The sequence below is a fragment of the Urocitellus parryii genome, chromosome 4 (genome assembly GCF_045843805.1).
Source record: "Urocitellus parryii isolate mUroPar1 chromosome 4, mUroPar1.hap1, whole genome shotgun sequence".
Classification (NCBI taxonomy): domain Eukaryota; kingdom Metazoa; phylum Chordata; class Mammalia; order Rodentia; family Sciuridae; genus Urocitellus; species Urocitellus parryii.
The window spans coordinates 177773886-177797040 of NC_135534.1; the positions used below are offsets into that span (position 1 = coordinate 177773886).

General features: G+C 40.8%; 1 protein-coding gene across 2 annotated transcripts in view; it reads left to right on the forward strand.

Moving 5' to 3' along the window:
* Tdrd7 (tudor domain containing 7) overlaps positions 1-23155 on the forward strand; it is a 67167-nt gene that overhangs the window by 25233 nt on the left and 18779 nt on the right. For both annotated transcript variants that reach the window (XM_026379699.2, XM_026379700.2), the window contains 6 exons: positions 8025-8611; positions 11529-11715; positions 16838-16949; positions 18912-19114; positions 20094-20228; positions 21954-22040. In XM_026379699.2, the coding sequence (XP_026235484.2) occupies positions 8025-8611; positions 11529-11715; positions 16838-16949; positions 18912-19114; positions 20094-20228; positions 21954-22040 (1311 nt within the window). The remainder of the gene's footprint in view (positions 1-8024; positions 8612-11528; positions 11716-16837; positions 16950-18911; positions 19115-20093; positions 20229-21953; positions 22041-23155) is intronic.

Sequence of the window (23155 nt, forward strand, 5' to 3'; positions counted from 1 at the left end):
AGAGCTCCCAAGGCCATAAGGCTACAGACCAAGAAAACTGAAATCCAAGTGTTCCCATTGGATCCTGGGGGAAGGACAGCCACACCTCCTGGCTGTTTCAGAGCTGTGGTCTTGTTAATTAGGTTCTTAACTGTTGTGTTAGGCTGGTGTTTATAAATGCCACCACTGACCTGAATGCTAGGGAGAAAACAGAAAACAAGACAGACATGGTCCTTGCCCTTAGGAAACTTTCTGTCTGGTGGGGAACAGAAGCACTAAGCAAATAATGATAAGCATATAGTTGTTGTTAGGGAGAAGAGGAGAGTGTGGAGGGAATGTGTAAACAGGACTTACTTAGTCTGCTGGGAGTGGGCGGGCCTGGTAAACTAAAGCCTGACAATTGGAGTAAACTAGGGAAGAAGATCCCAGACAAAAGAAATAGCTTGTGCCAGAGCCCTGGAGTTTTCAACAAGCTGAAGGAAGTTCAAGAAGAGAGTGTCCCAGCTGCTCGGGAAGCTGAGGCAGGAGGATCGCAAGTTCAAAGCCAGCATCAGCAACTTAGCGAGGCCCTAAGCAATTCAGTAAGATCCTGTCTCTAAATAAAATATAAAAAATGCTGGGGGTATGGCTCAGGAGTTAAGCCCCCCTGGGTTAAATCCCCAGTACCCCCCCCCCCCCAAAAAAAAACTGACAAGCAGGCAGAGGCCAACTTGTTTCGTTAGAGTCATCATTTGGTAGAAATGAGCAATTCCTGCCCTGAAGTCACCCAGGATCCTGGCCTCTGACTGACTTTGGTTTCTAATAAAATTCTTAAAGAAACTATGACTGTTGACTACTAGAGATTTGGTCAAAATTCTCTGAAACCTGGGTGGAGAGAGAAATTTCTCCTTTCCTATAGCCACCTGTCTTATGGAGAGCTGAGGGGCCCAGCTAAGAAGAGCTCCTGCCGTAGCTCTAAGACCTGCTGAGAGGCAGCTGCCAGACTGCCCCAGGAGGGTTCTAGGTTGGGCCCATGGCACACCAGGCCTTAATCATACAACATGATATTTTGTGAATAGCAGCATAAAATTATAGAACACAAAATGTTATGAAGGGGGAAGATGCCTAATTAATTATTAGTAGCTACTATGAAGAGGTTTTAATATGATTTTACTATTTACTTTTGTTATGTATCATTTTTTATCCATTTGATGTCACTAGTTATAAGATGTTTAGTACTCCTCAGATTCTTAAAAATTCCAATTCCATCCGTATAGCAACGTATTAAACATCAAAGGAAACAACAGCAGGTCTGTCACTCACATAGGGATATTTTTATATTTTGTATATTTAGGAATCTGTCTAAAGTTTAACTGTGATAATCATTTGTATAAGATAATAAAGCACCTTTCAGCCCATGCAGAATGAATTGCCTTTAAAAAAAAAAAAACAAAAAACTGAATCTTTCTAGATTGATAGGAAACAACTCAGATTCCTAAGAAAGTGAAACATAAGTCAAGCAGTGGTGGTCTCCTCACAGTCCCCAACAGTGCCAGCAGAAGCAGTGGTGGAAGATAAACTGAGGACTTGGAAGTATAGCCACATATTTTTAAGATGCAATCTGATTTCTTTTCCAAATTTTTACCAATAAAAAGAAATAGTTAATGAACGTGTTATTGGGTTGATGTTTAAATTGTGTTTCAGTGAACATCTGAATAGGAGAAAGGTGAAATAGCACTGTGACAAAATCAGAGAAGTTGGTGTTGTTACTCTAGAATTCGAAGCAGAAACTACCCATAAGGCATTGAGTACAAAGAATGTGGGCCTTTAGATTTGCCCCTTACCATTTTTTAGCTGTACCACTTTCAGCATACCAACCATCTTCTCACAGCCCCAGTCTACTCTAAAGTGTGAGTAGTTCTACCCATGTCATAGGGTGGTTGTGAGAATTAAAAAGATAAAATATAGAAAGCAGCATCATAAACAGAAGGTATTTAATAAAGGTAGCTGCTTTTGAGAGGCAGCCTAGCTTACAGCAGACCAAAACCAAAATGAATAGAGACGTGCCCAGCAAGTCTTACAGAGGATATCATCTCAGTGAAAACAGAAGCTAAAGAAAAAAGATTAAGTTTAAATTGAAAATAAATACGGAGGAGTGGATGAAATGAACTCGAGGAACTGATAGTTCAAGACAAGTGTTTCTGTCATTGTAGGGAACAGATTCCTCTCCTGTCCCCACCCTCACCAGAGGTAACAAGACCAGGGTAGGCCTCCAGTGCACAGTGAACCAGCAGGGATCAGGTACCAGCACGGATCAGCCCAGAAAGCTCTGTACTTGCTTAATCAGAGGATTCCATCATCTTCCTGAAGGAACATGCAAGCAAGTGGCCTTACCTTGGGCCATGTGAAGGAAAATGGTTTGAAGTTCATTCTAATATAAATGGTCACACTGTGTGTCTGAAGAGGAGTGCATCAGTGAAAATTCTTTCTTAGGTGAAGGCATGGGAATGAGAGAGCATTGTCCTCAAAATATATAGAGTCTCTAAAATTACTCATTCAAGATGGTGGTGAAAGTTTCCCTGGGTAGATGGTTTGTAAACAATCAGGGTTACAACAGGAACTTTTTACATTCACCCTTGATTAAATCTGTGGAACGTGTCACAATCTCTTACGCAGTCTTAAACAGAATTAACTGAAAAATTAAGCCAAGGCTATCTTGGGTTTATCAACTCCAGCCTCAGTGCTGCAGAGGTGGATGTGAATGTAGGTGGCATGAAACATCAAGTTGAATGATGTAGCTGCTATTTTCCTATGACACAGGATTACCATCCCCCGCCACTGTCTTTACATGCTTTGAATATGTACTTATCAGTTTGCCTTCCTTGTGACCCAGTGATGCCATTGGAGACCTCATCTCTTTCTTAATCCTCAACTTTCCCAGTACTTCTCAGATTGAGCACAAAAGCTACCTGTTAAGGAGTCCATCAAACAATCACCCTTTCTGTAAATTGGCTAATCATAAGGTACAAGGCTCTGGTCGATGATTCTTCCAGGTTTTCTTTATTGCTGGTACCAGGGGGTCTTTTATTCATTACTGACATCAAATTGGCTTGATTTTGAGGGGGTTGTTTGTGTTATTTGATTTTTGAATTCGTAACCATTGCCAGTACCTAGAGTGCTGAAAAGCAGGTCTTCAGGTAAATGTGATTTTATTGCACTCAGTTTTCTGAGTGGTGACCATATAAATTAAATTTCGAATATAGTTTAAAGCTTCAACAAAAAATGTCTACTCCGTGGAAACCAAACTGTGCTTCTTGATTTAGTTGGTTGATAAAAATTCTGTTATAGAATCCCAAAGAAAATTCTAATTCCATGGAGACGGTAAGCTCACCTTGGAAGCCCATGCTGCAGAATTAGCAGGTGAGCCTTCCGAGACTCAAAGGAGTTTGGCTTCAAGAGCTTCAAGTTTGCAGCACAGTAAACTATAAAGAGAGAAGCGAAGACCTTTTAGAGTTAAGGAGAAGAAAGTTTCTAGGCATGTAGGATGAAGACTTTTGTTTGTTTGAACAAATAGATTCCTGAAGAAATTAATGTTTTAAGTCCTTAGGCCTCACATCTATGAAATCTAAAGCAGCTTCTTGAAACTTAACAGAAGTCCAGACAGGTATGAGATTCCTGAGGCGGCAGAGATTAAGCTGAATATAATGTATTTGTGGGGACCGCAAGCTTAAGGCATATTTGATATTGAACCTTCTGATGATTACCATAGGAGGTGGCTTGTTTCCATGGCATATGCAGTTCATCTTTTATGTTACCTCTCTCTTCTGCTGGAAGGTGGGCATGGGAATCCATACGTAGTATATGCATTGGATGTGGAATTACAGGTCATGATTGTTTGGGTGAATCCAAAGCCAGAGAAAAGATGTAGAGCTACAAAACAGAGTAAAACATGAAGGAGAAGGGCGTGATTATGATCCTCAGTCTCACCTGAGTCAGTGAAGGAGGAAATCAAGGGGACTTGAGGAACTAGAAGCTGTGAAAGCCTCCTTTTCAGGGCTGGGACCTGTGGCACACTCCTGTAATCCCAGCAACTTGGTAGGCTGAGATAGGAGGATTGCAAGTTCGAGGCCATCCTCAGCCACTTAGCAAGACCTTCAACAACTTAGTGAGACCTTTTCTTAAAATAAAAAAATAAAAAAAGGCTGAGGATGTAGAGTGCCCTGGGTTAGATCCCAAGTACCAAAAAAAGAAAAAAAGCCCCTCCTCGTCAGAGACCCATCTAAAATGGTTAGGAGCTGATTATCATACCAAGGAAATACTAAAAGCCATGTTAACTTATGTGACCATTTGTGAAAACCAGGAGGCAGCCTTTCTGTCTAGGGGAGACAGGAGATGAACACGTGACACTTGTCAGATGCTTCAGAGCTCAGCAACATCACTTTGCCATACATAGAACAGCTCCTCTGTTCAAAGACTCTTGGAGTCGAGAGCAGTAGGGTCTCTTTCCTAAGCCCATTACTAAACAATTAAAAAGAGATGACACATTCTAAGTGGGAGAGATGGCAGTCACAATAGGGTGCCTGGGAAAGCAAGTTTCCATTTGTATGAAAACTTTTAAACAAAAGAGTTTAAGGTTGGGACTATGGTTCAGAGGTAGAGTGCTCACCTACCATCCATGAGGCACTGGGTTTGATCCCCAGCACCACATACAAATATGTGTCCACCTATAATTAAAAATATTTTTAAAAAGAGTTTAAGCTGGAAAAATTCACATTTGTTTTAGGTTATATTTTTATATATAATATGTGTATTAGATTATATAAATCTATATATTTTTAACTCTAAATAATGTTTCATTAGTTTTTTTCCCTTTGAATTGAGAAACCCTTAAGTCATTCTCCAAAGATTGGTTAACCAAGTGTGTGGACCAGGCTTATTTTCCATAACACTAAACCCATCCATGAATATTTGTCTAAAGTGTTGAAGGATATCAGAATCAATTTAGTATCAGGTTTCATTCCTAATGTCAAATATGTATTTACTGCTCATTTTAGTAAAAATTGTCTGAGTTTAAAGAGGCTAAAGCACTGGAGAATAAGTGGAATTTATGCACATAACCAACCCCTTTCCAGATAAAGAAGCCATTAAAAATTGGAAAGTGCCTACAATTCAAGGAGCTAGTCATTGGTGGGAATTATTATCTATCTTAAAAAAAACTTCTGAAGAAAAAAAATCTACCTTCTAGTTTAGATGATTATTTGGCTATTATTTTGGCTTTGGATGAATTTGGGATTACTGGTCAAAAATTTGCTTTGTAGGCTGATTGGTAAAGTTTGACTTAAGTGCTGCAGACATACCTGGAAGCTTATCAGCACTTCCAGTGGACTTTATCCTGGAATAAAGGCCAGAATAAACAGAATTCTGCTCCTACCCTGCACCAACACATATTAAGTGATCATAGTGTTCTGTTGAAGACAATGACTTCAAGCTGGGCACAGTGGCACACACCTTGTAATCCCTGCCACTCTGGTGGCTGAAAGACAGGAAGATCAAATTTGAGGCCAGCCTGGGCAACTTAGTGAGACTCTCTCTCAAAAATAAAAAGGGCTGGGGATGTAGCTGAGGGGTAGCGCAGCCTTGGGTTTAATCCCCAGTGGCACTAAATAATAATAACAATAATAATAATAATCATCCTATTTGGAAGATCTTGTTGTACTGGTTATATTCAGAGATCATATTGAGAGGTTTGCTAAAGTTAGGCATTTTGTTAAGTCATTGGTCCTGATGACGTCTGAGGCACAGATGGGAATTGAGGCTTTGAGACTGGAAGGGGGCAGACTGAATAAACACTGAGGCATCCCATATTCTTAGTTGACTCCTTGGAAAGAAAAAGAATCATTAAGCAGAAGAATCTTTTTATCCTCTTATGGGTTAGAAGAAGCCATATGGACAGTTGGGGGATGAGGCTTATGAAAGTCATTTAAGATGAATAAGATGGTCTGTCCCCCAAATTAGAATTAGCCTCCACTATCCACTCCAGAGAAAACCCTGAGAGGAGGTTGGGAGATGAGAACTGAAGTAAGAGTTTTAAGATGGGCCCTGCAGACTCATCTGGGGCTTTGGATACAGAGTGCTGCCATGTCTGGATCTCAGACTACACTCCTTGGGATTCTCTGCAAGTAAATCACTCACGCAGGATTCGGTTTTCTTTATCATGTGGCAGAAGTTTGTTTTTCAAACCTCCTTTGGCTACCCAATCTAAATTTTTGTACCTTATCAAGCGTCTTAAAGCATAGGGCCTATTGGCATTTTTAGACTCTATCTTTCAAGAAATGGACTAACCATGGAAAGAAGGATGAGCACTCACCAAATATCTGTGCTCCTGTGGCTAAACTTTAAGGACATAAATTAGTGACAGTTAACTGACATACCATGCAGAGCTTGTGCCAGCAGGAGTCCACAAATGGTGGCAGGAAGTTCTTGCAGCAGGTAGAGGGGGCATAGAGCCCTCTGCTGTCATTTTTGCTTTATGTTTTTCATGCAAGAACTTTTTTACTCATTCCTCAAAACTTAAGAAACACATTGGCAGAAGAATGAGGAGGGGAAACCTAATGTTTTACACTTGTATTAATATAATTTGCTTATGTATCATCTAGAATGTATAGTCAGACTGAATAAAGGGAATCTTTTAATATCAAGTTGTGCCTTTTGACCTATTAAAGCACTTTTCTGGTGACAAGGTGGTATCTTTCTTTGCACAGGCACATCTGTGTTCTTTGTAAGCTGTAAGGAGAAGTGAATGGTGTCAGCATTTACTAAAAGTTTACTAAAAGTTGCCCACTCAGCATCCTTAAATACTCTTTTTTGGGAGGGTGGGATTGCCCCTAGGTTTGTGTTATTACCCTGGTGGATCTTCCTCAGGGCTTAAACTGCAGCTAAGGAATAGCTGAATAGGACCTGATAAAATATGAATATTTCAGAAGGCAATGAATATTAACTTCAGTCTAATGGCCTCCCTCATACAGGGTTTAAGAAACTGTTTTTATAGAGGGCCAGATAGTAACTGTCTTGGGTTTTTCAGGCTCTAGAATGTCTTAGAGCTGTGCAGCTGTCATACATCATACAGGCTGTCACAACTGTTGTGCAGCTGTAGTGCAAAATACAGGTAATAGACCGATGGGCATGAGAGTGCTTCAGCAAGATTTCATGTACACTGAAATTCCTATCATTTTCACATCATGAAATAATTCTTCTTTTGATTTTTTTCAGCCTTTTAAAAATACAAAAATCATTGCTAGCAAAGCTGTAGTTTGTAGTTTGCCAGCCCCTGGACTAGCAGTAGAAAGGTCTAGAACTAAAACAATGAAGTCATACATCAGTTTCCTTATCTTTCTTACATTAAAAAAATGTATCAAGCTCTGCCCTCACACATGGTATGCACATAAAATTAGAAATTGGATGGCATACAAATCACTTGTTCATTGTAGTGACAGCACTTTCAGCTAACTTTGTGTTACGCTACGGTGATTGTAAAAAATTGTACCTTGTCTTTGGGGCATCTTTTTCTAAATAATGAAAAGTTGAGGGTTGTCTTGGGATATTATAGAAAGAAGACAGAGAGCATTCCTATTTTGTCTTAATATTTCCTGATGTTCTTCCCAGTGGTTTAATCTGGACAGTGATGATACCTGTTCATAGCTTCGTTTCACCTTGGATTCAGTCCATTTTGTAAGCTGTTGCTTTGAATTTGGCAGAAAAGCCAAATGAGCAGAACACTTAAAACAGGGCAGAAGCACTCATGGTTTCCTAGGCAATTGAAGACTGGATGCCTCATAAGGGAAATTAATACTGTTTTATTTTCATTGTTATTTACGGAACAGGGCTCATGTTATTTTCAGGAGAAGGCAATGCATTAAAATCATAGTAACTGAGAAGAATAAAATGCATGCTTTTATGTGTGATCCGATTGAAAACAACATTGCAAACAAATATAAAATGCACTAATGTGTTTTCAAATAGTTATAGTCATTGAAATGTCAGTCCTTTACTTTCTTTAAAATTTTCAGGTGGAAAAACCTTGCAGTGGTGGTCAAGATTCACTTCTTTATCCAGCTAAGAGAAAGCAGCTTTTGAGAAGTGAACAGGACACTGAAAAAGTGCTTCCATCCCCACTACCTGCTCCCAAACACACACCACCATTGAAAGGAAGTGGAGCAGTCATGCCAATGGACATCAAAGAGAAAGTGGCAGAGTTGCTGGTGAAGTACACCAGTGGCCTTTGGGCTAGTGCACTCCCCAAAGCATTTGAGGACGTGTACAAAGTAAAATTCCCTGAGGATGCCTTAAAAAATCTTGCCTTGCTTTCTGATGTGTGTACCATAGACTACATTTCTGGAAATCCCCAGAAGGCCATTCTCTATGCTAAACTTCCATCACCCACTGACCAGATCCTAAAGGATGAAGGGCAAGCACAAGGCGATTATGATATCAAGACTATGATTGAACAAGAATATTTGCAGTTAGAAAAAAACATTGCTGAAAGTTCCGAAACCTTCATGGAGGACATAACGGTCCCTCCTTTGGTGATTCCGACCGAGGCATCCCCGTCTGTGTTGGTGGTTGAACTGAGCAACACAAATGAAGTGGTCATCAGGCAAGTTGCATTTTCTGATTCTTTAGGATGCTTGTGTACTGTTGACTGTGCTTGTGGATGCCGGGGATCAGAGGAAAGATAACACATTCTTAGTTTTCTAGAGTTATAGTGAAGTATAATAACATATTTGTTAAATTTCAAAACATACAACTATTCTTATGAGAAATGATGACCAACTGTTTAAAAAATCAGGATGATAAAAATGAGCTTGAAAAAAATTCAATGTCAAAAGCATTCTAGTCCATAGGAAAAGCAACCCCCACCCCCGACTGGGTAGTATCATTTCATCAGGGTCTATGGTATGTAGCATTTCCTAAAAGTCAGAATAGCTAAGCAGCACCATTAGCCCTTGGACCCAGAGGTGCTCTGGCAACATGAGCCTTTCAGTATCATTGCCAGGGAGGAGGAGTCAGTCCCCAAGTGGCTGATGATAACTGGAATGACAAAAAACAGCTCAGCTCCAGGCACTCGCCTTGGATTTGGAGAAACTGTGCAATACATGGAAAGTCTAGAGCGATTACAATTTTCAGTTTCCTGCTCAGGAAAAAGAATGGGAGCCTCTGTGGTGAAGCTCCGGAGCACCAGCCCAGGGTATAGCTGTGGCTGGCAGGTGAGGAAAAGGCTGAAGGAGAACAGAATCCAGGTTCCTTCAGCCCAAATGGCCCTGTGGTTTGAGCTGTCAGATACTCGGGGCCAAGCGGGAAAAGCCCAAAGAAAGACCACCAAAACCAAACTCCTTCAATAAAAGAAGAGCTAAAAATTATAAAAACTCTTGCTTTCTATGAATAATCTGAGTCTTGAGTCGATAATGGTTTGACCCAGTTTCTTGGGATGCTCAAGCTAGAAGCAACTTTAGAGAGGGCTTGTTTTATATACAGGGGTAGTGACCATATAGAGTGTTTATTCTGGGAGTGGTATGGCCTAATGATAAACATAGCTCAGGGAAGGCTAGGGAGTGCCATTATGGTCCACTAATAGATTGAGGTAAAGATGTCAAGGGGCAAATTGCTAATGTTTACTATTTGATGTTGTAAAGAAAACTTAAACCTACTTACAACAGGGTTCTTTGATATCTATTACCAGTAATCATGGGTGCCATTGTCAGAGATCATCCAGTGCTGGGCTGGTCAATTGTGATTTCTGACATTACTAAGGAAAGGTTGGCAGGAATCTGGATCAGTTCTAAGACATTAATTGAGGGTTCCAAACTATTCCAGGATTATTAGTTCCAGGGTCTTCAGATTACTTAAACTTCTTTGTCCAATGTAAATTCAAATCCTGGAGTCTGTGTTCAGCAGGACAGCTGGCAATCAGCAAGCATGATAGGTCATATTTACTGTTAGGTTGACCCTAGGTCATTGGTCCCCCTCCTTAAGAGTTGGCAGACCCTGACCAGACTGTACCCTGTTGTACCCCATTTTCTTCACCTAGGCAGTCAGTAAGTAGGCCCTGAAAGTTGGGCTTCTGGCTCATAAAGGTCCTCAAGGGGTGCTTTAGCAGAATCCCGAGGTCAAATATGGGAATCTTTGTCTCCAGTCTCAGAAATTAACTTTGTAAAACTTGTAAAGAATTTGTAAAATTTGTCTATGTGCCTCCTTGCTCAGGTAATCTTGTCATTGTTCACTCTCATTCTCTATCCTCACCCCAGCCATGTAGCTATTCTACTCTCCTCGCTGCCACAGAGAGCAGAGCACCTGCATTTCTCCCTGCCTCCCTCTTCTCTACAGGAGCCTGTACCAGGCAGACTGCCACCTCAGGGCTGCAGCCCAGGCTCTGCCATTTGAGCTCCCAGGGCTGGAGCAGTGCTACCAAGGCCCTTGAGACTCCAGGAAATGGGTACTTAGGCAGAACTGCAGACCTCCCAGAGCTCAGGGTGTAGCTGCATTCCAGGCAGCACCTTAACATCTGCAAAGCTCAATAAATAAAAACTGGGAACGGTACAAAGAACTATGATGTGGTGTGCCCCAGCCTCCTTTTGTGGTTAAAAGGCTCCATCTCCTGTCTGAGATAGCTCCTGTTTCATTATCCACATTGATTTTCTAGGTTTTATATCTTGGAACGAGGCCTTTAATGAAGGCAAGAAACAATAGCCTGCTTGTGGCAGAAAAGAAGCTAGTATGTTTTGAGACATAAACTGGGACAAGGTGACTGAAGTTGTCAATGCTGGAAAGCTGTAGAAAGGGCTAGAGCATGAATGAAAATAATACTAGAAATAATTCTCAGAAAGTAGACCTTTTAGAGTATACACTCACCTCTTTTGAGAGTGTCAAAACTCAATATTTTGTTGTGATTTGTTCACTAAGTTGGGGGCAGTGTGTCATATTGTTGTGTTCAGTATGTTCAAGGCTGTGTGTTGGAGCCCAGGGACTAGCATGTGCTAGTTCCTACCCTGGGCTTTTTTTTCTTAGTAAAGTTTCATTGCTTTGCAGAGCGTGAGGTTCAGAGCCAGCCTTAGAGGGGGCAGAACTTTCTGGTAGATTCTCTTCTCAATATTGGACACAGATCCCCAGTACTCTTAGTGGAGCTCTGAGGGTGATCCCCACTTCCTTGGCTTCCCTTAGTGTCTGTTTTCCACATCTCTTCCTCTCTTCCTCCCTCAGGTCTTTCCTCAGCCTTGTCCTCCCTGGGGCCTCTTCTGGGCTGTTATATCCTCTGATTCTCTGAATGGTTGTGGAACATCTGCCCCATCGCATGGTGGGTTGGACCTCAGTCTTGTTTTGTGTGATCCCCATAATACTCTAAACTTGCTTTACCAGGGGATAAATGTTTCCTGCCTTGCCTCCACCATTGGTATAAACAAGTCTGAGACTGGAACCAATGATGGCAGTAGAAGAAGCAGAGTGACACTAAATGAATTCCTGTAGTTTTCCTCCCACTGAGTTGCTTCATTCATGTTCTCTTCCTTTTACTAATACAGGTATGTGGGCAAAGACTACTCTGCTGCTCAGGAGTTAATGGAAGATGAGATGAAGGAGTATTACAGTAAGAACCCTAATGTCACACCAGTCCAGGCCGTGCACGTTGGGCAGCTGCTGGCAGTCAATGCTGAGGAAGATGCTTGGTTACGTGCACAGATCATCTCAGTAGAGGAGAGCAAGCTAAAGGCAAGCACCGTCTGCTGTGTCATGGCATCACAGGGACACACACCTTATTCTGTTTCAGATATAAATGTTGCTTCTCATTTTTATGTCCTTTCCAATCTAATCCTACATAGTTTTCACTGGAAGTTGAAAAAGTAATGTCAGTAAAAGATTATCCCTGTCAGCTTTTAAGTCAGTGGTAGGCATGTTATGTCTCAGGAGTTTGCTAACAAAACAAATAAATAAAGCACATGAAAAGGATACACAGAACCCACCGTCTCATCAGGAAAAGGTGTGTATGCTCTCTCCCCATACTGACCCCCTCTGGGCAGCTCTTCAAGGAATGATCAGAGAGCCGCCACTCTTCCTCTCCCTCTTAGCGAGAACTCTTGCAATTCTCAGGAGCTGCTCCTAGGGTCACCCTCTCAGTCCTCTTGGAAAGGTCAGAGGGCTCCTTCAGTGCCCTCCACCATCAGCAGGCTCCTTGACTTCCAGCCTGGCCACATCTCGGGTCACCTCTGCCCCTTGCCTCTTCTCACTCTCAGTGTAGGGTCAGAGAAACAGGACTCTCTCGCCCACAGTCCCAGTTTCCCTGAGGGCTGTGGTGCCTCGGCCTCACAGCTCCCCATACAGTGTGCAGAGGAACTACGTGGGATCTCTGCTGTATCGTGATCACTGTCTGCCGTTTTTACTGTGTCATGTCTTCCTTTCTTGGTAAAAACTTTATTTGGAAATTATCCTTTGAATAGGGCTGCCTCCTGGATCTATCAGGCAGAGAGGCCTCTAAGTTCTGGAGAATCTGGAGGAGGAGAAGAGGACCTTTTCTTTCTTGATTGTTAAGATGTCTCCTTTTCGTTAAGCGAAAATGCACTTCAAGACTTCTGTGTGTCGCCGTGCTGCCTGAGAGCAGGTGCCCCTCGCCTCCCAGTCTCACAGTTCCTTCTGCTTGAGTGGAAGACTCTCAGGCTGTCAGGGGAATGTGTCTAGAGATCTTAGGGTTCTCTCTGGATTTGCAAACAGGAAAGCCCGCTTCTGTTTCAGCAACCCCTATTCCACAGTTTAAAACCAAATTCCATTTGCCATTTCACCCTCTGGCCATAATCCATGTGTACCATTGAGTGCAAACAGCCCACCCCAGAACCAGGCTCTGGTCCACCAATTACTCCCTGCTGCAACTCCTGCCCACACACAGCAGGAGGGCAGGGAGGGAAGCTTGGTGCTTCATACCCAGTTTGTTCCATAAGTAAGAGAGGCCCTGGCCCTGTCCAGAAGTAAGGTCACCCAGCCAATAGCCACATTCCCATTCATAGAGAAATTTAGAAAATTCCTTAATTGAATCTTTAGAGACACAACTTTTTAAGAAATTTGACTGACTTTAAAAATCTGAAACTATAACACTGATTGGCAATTGAAGACTTATCGTATGACCTCTGAGCATTTGATAGAAGAGAGATGAAAACATGGATCCACAAAAAGGCTTGTTATACATGTTTGCCACAGCTTTATTATTAATAATCTGGAACAACACCAACAGGTGAATACATAAACAAGTTATAAAGTTATAGTTAATTTATACAATGGAATACTATTTAACAATCAAAGGAATGATGGGCTGGGGATGTGGCTCAAGTGGTAGCGCGCTCGCCTGGCATGCATTCGGTCCGGGTTCGATCCTCAGCACCACATGCAAACAAATATTAAAAAAAAATTTAAAAAAAACAATCAAAGGAATGAAGCATTAATATTATAATATTAATTATTTATAATGACATGGATAAATCTCGCATAAGTCCATGTAAGTGACATCTAAGAACAGGTCGGCTTCATCTGCAGTGATAAAATCTGAACAGTGGTTGCTTGGGACCGAAATGGAAAGGAACTGGTTGCCAAGGGGAAGAGGGAGCCCTGTGGGGGCAGTGAGAAGAAGTATCTTGATTATGGTAGTGATTCTATGGACTGTTCAGTGGTCAAATTAGACTACATACTTCCAATATCTTTTATTCAGTGTAAATTATACTTGGATAAGTTTTAAAAGAAAAATCTGGAAAAAGCTAAGGACCAAGTTGGTCACTGGACTAGAGAAAGCAAAGAGTTTATGTTTGTAGTATGGGCTCTCTTGCCTGCCTGTATTTGTGTGCCCATGTCTGGGTCCCTCTATTCCTCTGGGTCTCTAGTTGATAAGGGGTAACCATCCCCAAACTTTGCTAGATAAGCTTATACCTCTGGCCATTTCTCTCCTCCTGTCCTTAGGGAGTTCAGTGGAAGCTAGTCCATGTTAAGGGATAGGGATTTCTTATGACGAGAAGAATTTGCATAAGTCCTGGTGTCACATTAACAGTACAACAGTATTTACAATAAATAATGCAGATATTCCACTAGGACATGCCCACTCTACAATCTACTGAGAGCGAATTGTTAGAAACAGGAAAAAGTAACTCTGTATTTGACAGTAGCATGCTCTAAGTCAGCGATGGTTGTAGCAAACCTGACTCATCTCATTCTCTACATCCTGGTGGCGCTGACTGATTTCTCCCATTATCTGGAGAAGCCCTAACTATTTTACATGAACTTTGTTTCTCTGGAGCTGCACTTGGCTTGGCAGCTCTTGGCTTGCTGTCTGACTGCAAGGTCCTTGGCGGATAGGCGGAACAGGACTCTCAAGTGGGGCTTTAAGACCTGTGGCCACTTGATGGTGCCAGAGAACCACAAACAGAGCCAGATACCTGAACTTTGTGAACTTGCTGGTGTTCTTCCCAGGGCATTAGAAACTGCAGAGCACAGGATATAGGGCAGAGTGTGGTGACAGTCACGCAGGGCCATCCAGGGACAAGTGCTTTATAAACTGTGGCTGCCATACAAATACATGTTATCATGATTCAAATACAAGAAAGAGGGATGGAGCTGTAGCTCAGTGGCAGAGCACTTGCCTAGCATGTGTGAATCCTTAGGACCACATAAAAATAAATAAAGACATGGCACTACAATTTTTTTTAATATAAGAATGAAAAAAAGAAGCAAGCCACAGACATTACAGAAACACTCTGAAGAGTTTGGAGAAATCTTTTGCTGGGCTGAGAATACATCCTGAATTTCCCAGGAGTCATGCTCTCAAAAGTCCTATAGTCAGACCACACTATCTCCATTTCAGGTCTGGGAAGAACAGAATCCAAGTTGTGTGTGGCTATAGCTATTAAAGGAAGTGAAAGCTGCCTGGCTCCTGAGGTCTATGAGAAGCGAGAACAGGTGCTAATTTAGAAGGGGAGAGATGAACTTGTACACTTAAATGGCTAGCCACCTGCTATGGCGACCCTGCCAGCAATTTGGGCCGCCAGCACTCTGGGCCCCCGGCAGCCTTGAATCAAGTGTGGACTCTAAGAAGCATTGCCACAGGGGACAGACCAGCCACAGCCCCACTTACCACATGGTCCAGGAAAGAGTTAGCAGTTTCTCCGCCTCCTCTCTTTTTCCTTAGACTCACTGCTGGAGAGAAGTTTTGATTTGTGCCATGATCTAGGTGCCAAGAAGCTAGCCTGTTCACTTTGTTTTCCTGCCAAGCCTCTGTCCCAGTTTTTGTTCTTTTGTTTTACTTAAAAAAAAAAAAAAAAAAAAAAAAAAGCATCTACGCATCTACTTTAATTGGAGAAGCTTGCTAGGTTTTCAACACTTTCAGATTCTTAATTATCATTCTAAACCGCAATTTAATATATCTAGATTTTTTAAAGACTTTGTGTTTATGTGGTCCTTGTCAACAGAAAGTTCTATATATACACTAAAAATAGCATTTAGGCTTTTACTGATCTATGCTTATTGTGAGGAGGAGTCCTGAAAACACAGAACTGTGGCAAATATGTACAACAAGCCTTGCTGAGCTGGATGAAGGTTGAACCCAGCTTCACATCCCTGAACCAAACAAGAATATATATTTTTCCAGTGTAGAATTTCATGTTGTCTGGTCATGATATCATTGCTGTCACTGTCAGAAACATCTCAGGCCCTGGAAGCACAGTGGCTGAGGCACTGGGTTCCATCCTCAGCACCACATAGAAATAAATTAATAAAGGTATTATGTCCATTTACATAAAATCCCCCCCCCAAGCCCAGGCTAAGTTTGGCTGCAGCTCTTTTGCAGGTTCTTGCATAGTCAATAAATCACTGTTCTGTTCTTTCCTCCTTATGGAAGCATAAAGGTGTATGTGTGAGTGACAGAGTAGGGAACACTTAAGGTCTGGAGAGCACATTGGTAAATAATGAGAGCAAAGCTGTCAAAAATACTGCTTTGGGGATCTAGACTCTGATGTGCTACCCTCTCTGGGAACAACTGCTGCTCCCCAAGGAACAGGAGGAAGACTAAGATTAAGCTAGCATTGGAACAAGAACGAAGGTGGGGGAAGGGAGGGCAGTAGAGTTGGCAGAACCAGATAAGTGTGCTGCCGAGATACCAGTGTCAGCAAGGCCTGGAGTTGTCCATGTTCTTCCCATTGAGGAAGGTGCTAAGTAACAGACTGGGGCTGGAACCAAGAGCCCTGTATGTTAGTTAGCTTTCTGTTGCTATGGCAAAATACCTGAGATAATCAACTTAGAGGAAGGATCTATTTGGCTCGTGGCTCCAAAAGTTTCAGTCCATAGTCACTTGGCCCTAACTGTTGTTCTGTGGTAAGGCATAGATCATTGCAGGATGTGGGTGGGCAAAGCTGTTCAACTTATGGCAGCAGGGAAGTAGAGAGAAAAAGAGAAGGTGCCAGGGACAAAATACCCTTCAAGGGTTCCCGCAATGACCTCATTCCTCCAAGTAGGCTCCAACTCCTGAAGTTTTCACCACCCCCAATAGCCCATTAAGCTTTGAATCCATAAGTGGATTAATCCATTTATCAGGTCATAGTCCTCATGATCCAGTCATCTCCCAAAGGCCCTGCCTCTAAATACTGCTGTGGTGGAGACCAAGCCATCAACACATGTGCTTGGTGGGAGGTGGGTGCCATTCAAGATTACGAGGCTTCTTTTCAGGGAGCAGCTGTCTGCAAACCACTTCCTGCTGATTGTGGCATAAAATGGAGCCAGTTAAATGTATCAAAGTTTTGTTTTTGTTTTTAAGTGAGGATAAAGAACTTAGAACCTAAACGTCATGGTGGTTGCTGTTTATCATTAGGTCTGCTACGTCGACTATGGCTTTAGTGAAAATGTTGAAAAGAGCAAAGCATACAAATTGAACCCAAAGTTCTGTTCACTCGCATTCCAAGCTACAAAGTGTAAACTGGCAGGTAAGGTGCTTTCCATTTTGGTAGCTTATCACCACTACTTTTTGTTGTTGTTGTTAAATGCTGAAATCACCTCTGTATCTCAAAGTGTTATAAAGTGTTATTTCTTGAAAGGTTTAAATGCACTCATGTTAATGTGTTATGTGTTTAAGATGTAATCATTATGAAAATATTATAATATTTTTATTTTATGATACATATAAAATCCACTGCATTGTATTTTTTATTATATAACGTATTATACTATGTTTATTATTAGAATATTTGCTGGCCATCTGAAAGGGGTTTTTTGTCCTAATCACCTTAGTAATAACGAGGAGAGGCCCTATACCGTGGGGTTTGATCACTTTCAATCCCATTGCACCATGTGTCTTGAGGTGACCCTCAGCCCCTTTCCCAGGGAGATGGACTGTGGAGATGAGACCGAAAGTATGTGCCCCCCAAGCCCAGGCTGAGTTTGGCTGCAGCTCTTTTGCAGGTTCTTGCATAGTCAATAAATCACTGTTCTTTTCTTTCCTCCTTACGGAAGCATAGATGTATATGTGTGAGTGACAGAGTAGGGAACACTTAAGGTCTGGAGAGCACATTGGTAAGGTTAATGGAAATATATATTGTGCCAGGAAGGCTTGCACTCCATTGGAAAAGTGATCATAATTCTCTAAAGAAGTGCCCCTCCCTGCAAGGGTGGGTCCTTATATCACAGGAGCCAGGTCTGACTCTGTGAGACCAACCACAGTATCTTCAGGACCTGTTGGAAACCATATTAAGAGTGTAGGACAAGATGTAGGATGCTGAAGTGAAAGGTTTGAATAAAGCTACAGTGTGTCTAGAGAATAGGAGAGTGAAGTACAGGAGGAGCCTGTGAATTTTAGCTAATGGATTTAAAGGGGAAAATACAGAAATAGATATTATATTATAATTAGGGAAGTGATGAGCTGGTTAGTTTAATAGATGAACTTAAGTTGTCATATGTATACTATATTGAATTGCAGTTTTCAGAGAACTGGAAGAGCAATTGGACTACAACAAAATTCACCTAATACCTAAGTTATGTAAAACACTTAATTGTTCTTTGATAAATCCGAAGGGACTCTATCCTCAGGGTTATAATAGTGTACAGGAATGAAAGAAGGAATGACGAGAGAGAAGAATTATTGAATCAATTTCCAATAAATATGTCTTCATTTTATAAGAAAAAAGCAATTGTATTTATTTAACTAGAAAAATGGAAGAAATCAAGGGTAGACTTTTAGGAAGGACATTATACAAGTACATGGAGATACATCGATAGCTTCCAATGTGCTCTAGTATCTGTTTTTTGTTTTGTTTTGGCGAGAGGGCCACCGGGGATTTAACTCAGGGGCACTCGACCACTGAGCCACATCCCCAGCCCTATTTTGTATTTTATTTAGAGATGGGGTCTCACTGAGTTGCTTAGTGCCTCATTTTTGCTGAGGCTGGCTTTGAACTCAGCCTCCTCAGCTGCTGGGATTATAAGCGTGCACCACCACACCTGGCTACGTCTCTAAATGTGTGTTTGTATATAAAGTGAAGGCTGTTTCTCCTAAAGGAGAAATTCTGATTGGTCATCAGTTTTTCATCTTGTTTTAAGATTGTCAGCCTTAGAGTATCAAAGGGTATTCACGTTGTACTTTTAAAAACCTATAGATGAGTAAGGTAAATAAGATTGTGAGGGCTGGGGTTGTGGCTCAGTGGTAGAGCACTTGCCTGGCATGTGTGAGGCACTGGGTTCCATCCTCAGCACCACATAGAAATAAATTAATAAAGGTATTATGTCCATTTACAATTAAAAATTTTTTTTTAAAAAATAAGATTGTGAAACAAAGAATCCATATAAAATTTAACAGTTATGTGGTGGATTCATAATTCCAGTAGGTGATCCAAGCAGGCACAATCAGCTTCTCCATCTTAGATGATCCTGTTACAGTATTTGCTATTTTTCAGGACTGGAGGTTCTAAACGACGATTCTGATCTAGTGAAGGTGGTTGAATCTTTAACCTGTGGGAAGATCTTCGCAGTGGAGATACTTGACAAGTCAGATATTCCCCTGGTTGTTCTGTATGATACCTCAGGAGAAGATGATATCAACATCAATGCCACCTGCCTGAAGGCCATATGTGACAAGTCCCTAGAGGTTCACCTGCAGGTACTACCCTAACCACCCTTATCCTCTGAAACACATGCACCAGAGAGAAAATCATCAGAAACAAAGTTACAGATTTTAGGCTAATGATTAATACAGACATAACATAAATATTGAGAAAAAAGAAGGGGGGACTGGAAGAGAAAACTGTCAATAGTAATTATTTCTTAGGAATGTGATTTTTTATTTTCCAGTTTCTACAGTGAGTATATATTAATTTTGTGTGAAATTACTCTGCACAAATAATGAAGGGAAGTAATACAAAAAGGAAAAATTCAATCCATGAAGATATTTATTATTATTTGCTTTAACATTTTTAAATGCATAGAACATCAGTGCCCCAAAAGAAAGAAACTTTTAAATAAATCACAAAACATTTACCCTGAAGAAAAGTAAAAGGTCTTTAAAATAATCATTGTAAAGACATCATAAAAACACTGGGGGAATGGTTTGAATAAGTAGAACTGAGAATTGTCTTCTTATTACAATTTGATGACAAACGGCTAAAATTAAATCTTTACCTCAATTATAGTTTTTCAAATTGTTCAAATTCACATGACCTGTGATCACTGGTTAGAGAGCAGGCTGGTCATGGGATTGGTTTTATGAGAGTTTTTTTATTTTCATTTCTGTGAATGTTGCAAAAACATGGTTTATGGGATAATTCTTATTCTAAATAAGTGGGGAAAAATAAACCAAAATTAACTACCTTTTTAGCCTTTCAGACAATGGAATGTGGTAATCTATGCAAAATGTCTTGTTTGTGCCTGATACAAGTATATTAGGTATTCCTTTTGGAAAGAAAAGGATCCAGTGTAATTAACTGTAGTTTTTTACATTTAATAATTTTATTTGATACTGTCATCTAAGTTAGATGATTTTAAAATACAAACTTTTAAATGGGATATTTAGGTAAATATCCCTTATGGAGAAAAGAACATTCTGTTCTGAAGCATTCTTGGTGTGCCTCTATCTGTTCCAGGTTGATGCCATGTACACAAATGTCAAAGTGACTAACATTTGCTCTGATGGAACACTGTACTGCCAGGTGCCTTGTAAGGGTCTGAACAAACTCAATGACCTCCTGCATAAGATAGAGGACTACTTCCACTGCAAGGTAATGTATAATATCCCCCCCACACACACACACATACACACATACTATTAGTCCTAAAATCACACATGTAAGTAGTTCACTAAACTGCAGAAATGGGAATAATTTTAATAGTTTGAGGTAGAATTTCTAGAAAGATAAGTAGGAGCCCCAGACTTCAGAGCTTTAAGAGAAAAACCCCACCATATTCTGCATTTTAAAATGGAGATAATGACAGTGTGTTCCTATGGGATTGTCCTGTGGATAGCTGCTTTACTGGTTAGTACAGTGCCTGTCATATAGTAAGACTTCGTTATTTATAACATGTAGTTGATGACCTATCAGTGCAGCTGCCCGCGACTCTGTTAGAGCAAAGGAGAAACCTTGGGATTTAGGACCATAAAACTCTGCCCTCAGGGGAGAGTTTTATATTCCTTCCCAGGCACCACTAACTAGGCTCTCTATGGTAAAAGCAGTTTTACAATTTAAATTTTACTAATAAGTTCCTTACCCTTTTATTCGTGTGTGTGTGTGTGTGTGTGTGTGTGTGTGTGTGTGTTTATGAATCAAGATCAGTAGAGGTTTTAAGTTCCAAAAGTTGTTTCCGCATATCCATTAGAACACTATAGTTAGAATATGCTGAGATTCCTAAGTAACTAAACCCTGTGGCCACTTTAGCCCTGTCCCCCTTGCCTTGGAAGTGAGCCCTTACCTTCTAACCTATAAGGTGCATTGGGCAACTTAGAGCACTCTATTCAGCTTTGTATTTTAGCTGTGCTTCTTGAGGGGAAGAGACTGTGCCTTGCCAGTTTTCTACATCCCCTACAGTACCTAATTTAGTAATGTATACATAAAATAAATATTTCCAAAATACTTGATAAATCATGTTAAATCTGTATTCAGATCACTATCCCCTCCTTCAGTGTTACAGATATCATTCGTGTGGTGTGTGTGTGTGTGTGTGTGTGTGTGTAAGTAAAGCTATTTCAAGGTCATTACTTAAGTTTAATTGGCTAATGTGTCTTGGAGAAATCTGAGACCACCAGAGAGGCTGTTCCTGTTGACTCATTTGCATAATGTCCTATAACCTGTGGTGGTAAAAAGCACTCTTGACATTTTCCGGGCTCTGGTGAGCCACTGAAGGCATTTTCTTTGGAGAGAATAGAGGCACTCACCTGAATAGAAGGAGACATTCAGGCAGAAGAGGCAGATGAAGACCTACCCGCCTAATTTGTTGGCATTTCATTGGCATGGGTAATACATATTTGTGTTGATAACATTTCTTTTGTTTTGGAATTAAATTCGTTGAGTCTTAATGTTAAAAGATGGAAAGAGGAGGCCTTATGGACAGCTGGCCCAGCCTCCTCACTTTTCATCCATCTGCTGTCCTACTCCTTGTGAGATTCAGCACCCATCTTAATGTGTAAGTGATGGAGATGGAGCCTAAATGAATCATGCTGACCTCTCTGCTAACATGTTAACAGGGCTGATTTGTGAGCCTTGTACACTCAGGGAGAGTAAACCACTGCCATCAACAAACATGCAAATGACAAGACAGAAGTTCTTGTACCCCTTGTATGTTTTCTGTATCCACAAGGCTTACTCCTTGGAAGGAAAGGTCTCACAGGAAGTCTGGGTTACATGTGGGTGAAACAGCTCCCTACCCCTTGGCAGTGTGTTTCTTCTAATGGTGTAGCAATGTGCTCTTTGCCAAGAGTAATGAAAGTATCTCATGTTTCTGTTTTGTAGCACATGACGTCTGAGTGCTTCGTCTCATTACCCTTCTGTGGGAAAATCTGCCTCTTCCATTGCAAAGGAAAGTGGTTACGAGTTGAGGTAAAATCATCACTTTTTAAAAACTTATTATGAAACATTTCACATATATACAAACATGGTTTTAAAATAAAAGGAATAAGCCACATTCATCACCAGTTTATGAAAGAAAAGACAACCGGAATGGTTCATCTCCCTATTTGCATTCCCTTTTTTCCTGCCCAAGAGAGATACCAGCTGAATTTGGTGTTTCTCATTCCTATTCATTCCTTTACACATTTTTTTTTTTTTTGAGAGAGAGAGAGAGAGAGAATTTTTATTTTTTCAGTTTTCGGCGGACACAACATCTTTGTTGGTATGTGGTGCTGAGGATCGAACCCGGGCCGCACGCATGCCAGGCGAGCGCGCTACCGCTTGAGCCACATCCCCAGCCCTCCTTTACACTTTTAATATATTTGTTTCTGTACATGTATACTTTACTATGTATGTTTAGTAGTTTGTTAACTAGTATAAACTATATAATTCTGTGGTTCTAGATACAAGAACTATATAATGAATATGTCTTTAGAATATGTAGTAAAAGATGAACATGGCCAAATGAATAAATTTTTAAATTTTTCTGTAAATAGCAAAAAGTGTTGATTTTTCTAAAACATGTTTTTCACTTCCAGTGTTTGTGAGTTATTCACCCCTGTTGATGCATGCACCCCGGTCCATCTACATTCACACCGTATGATATAATAAAATGAATATGCCAGTATTATTATTTTCTTCTACTGATGATGAACATCTAGATTACTTGTCATTTTTTTGTTGTAAAAAGCACTGCTCTGAATCTTCCTACGCTTATCTTGCAGAGTATCTACCTAGAAGTAGTCTCTGGGTACAGGAAATGCATAGCTTCAGCTTTTACTAGATAATGCCTAGTTGTTCTCCAAATTCTCTGTCCATTGATGGTGTAGCCCTTGAGAGATCTGGCTTGTTGGGGGAGTCTCAGACCCTTCTTTCCCCCTGCCCAGGTCTGAGGCCCTGTATTCACATATTCATCTATTTCCAGTCCCTGGCAATTTTAAGCTTAGTTACGAATTTGAAAGGAAGTTACATTTTATCATTTTTATATTTTTAAAAGGTGTGTCTTAGATTTTTGTAGTTGCTGATTTTTTTTCTTGAATCTTCCT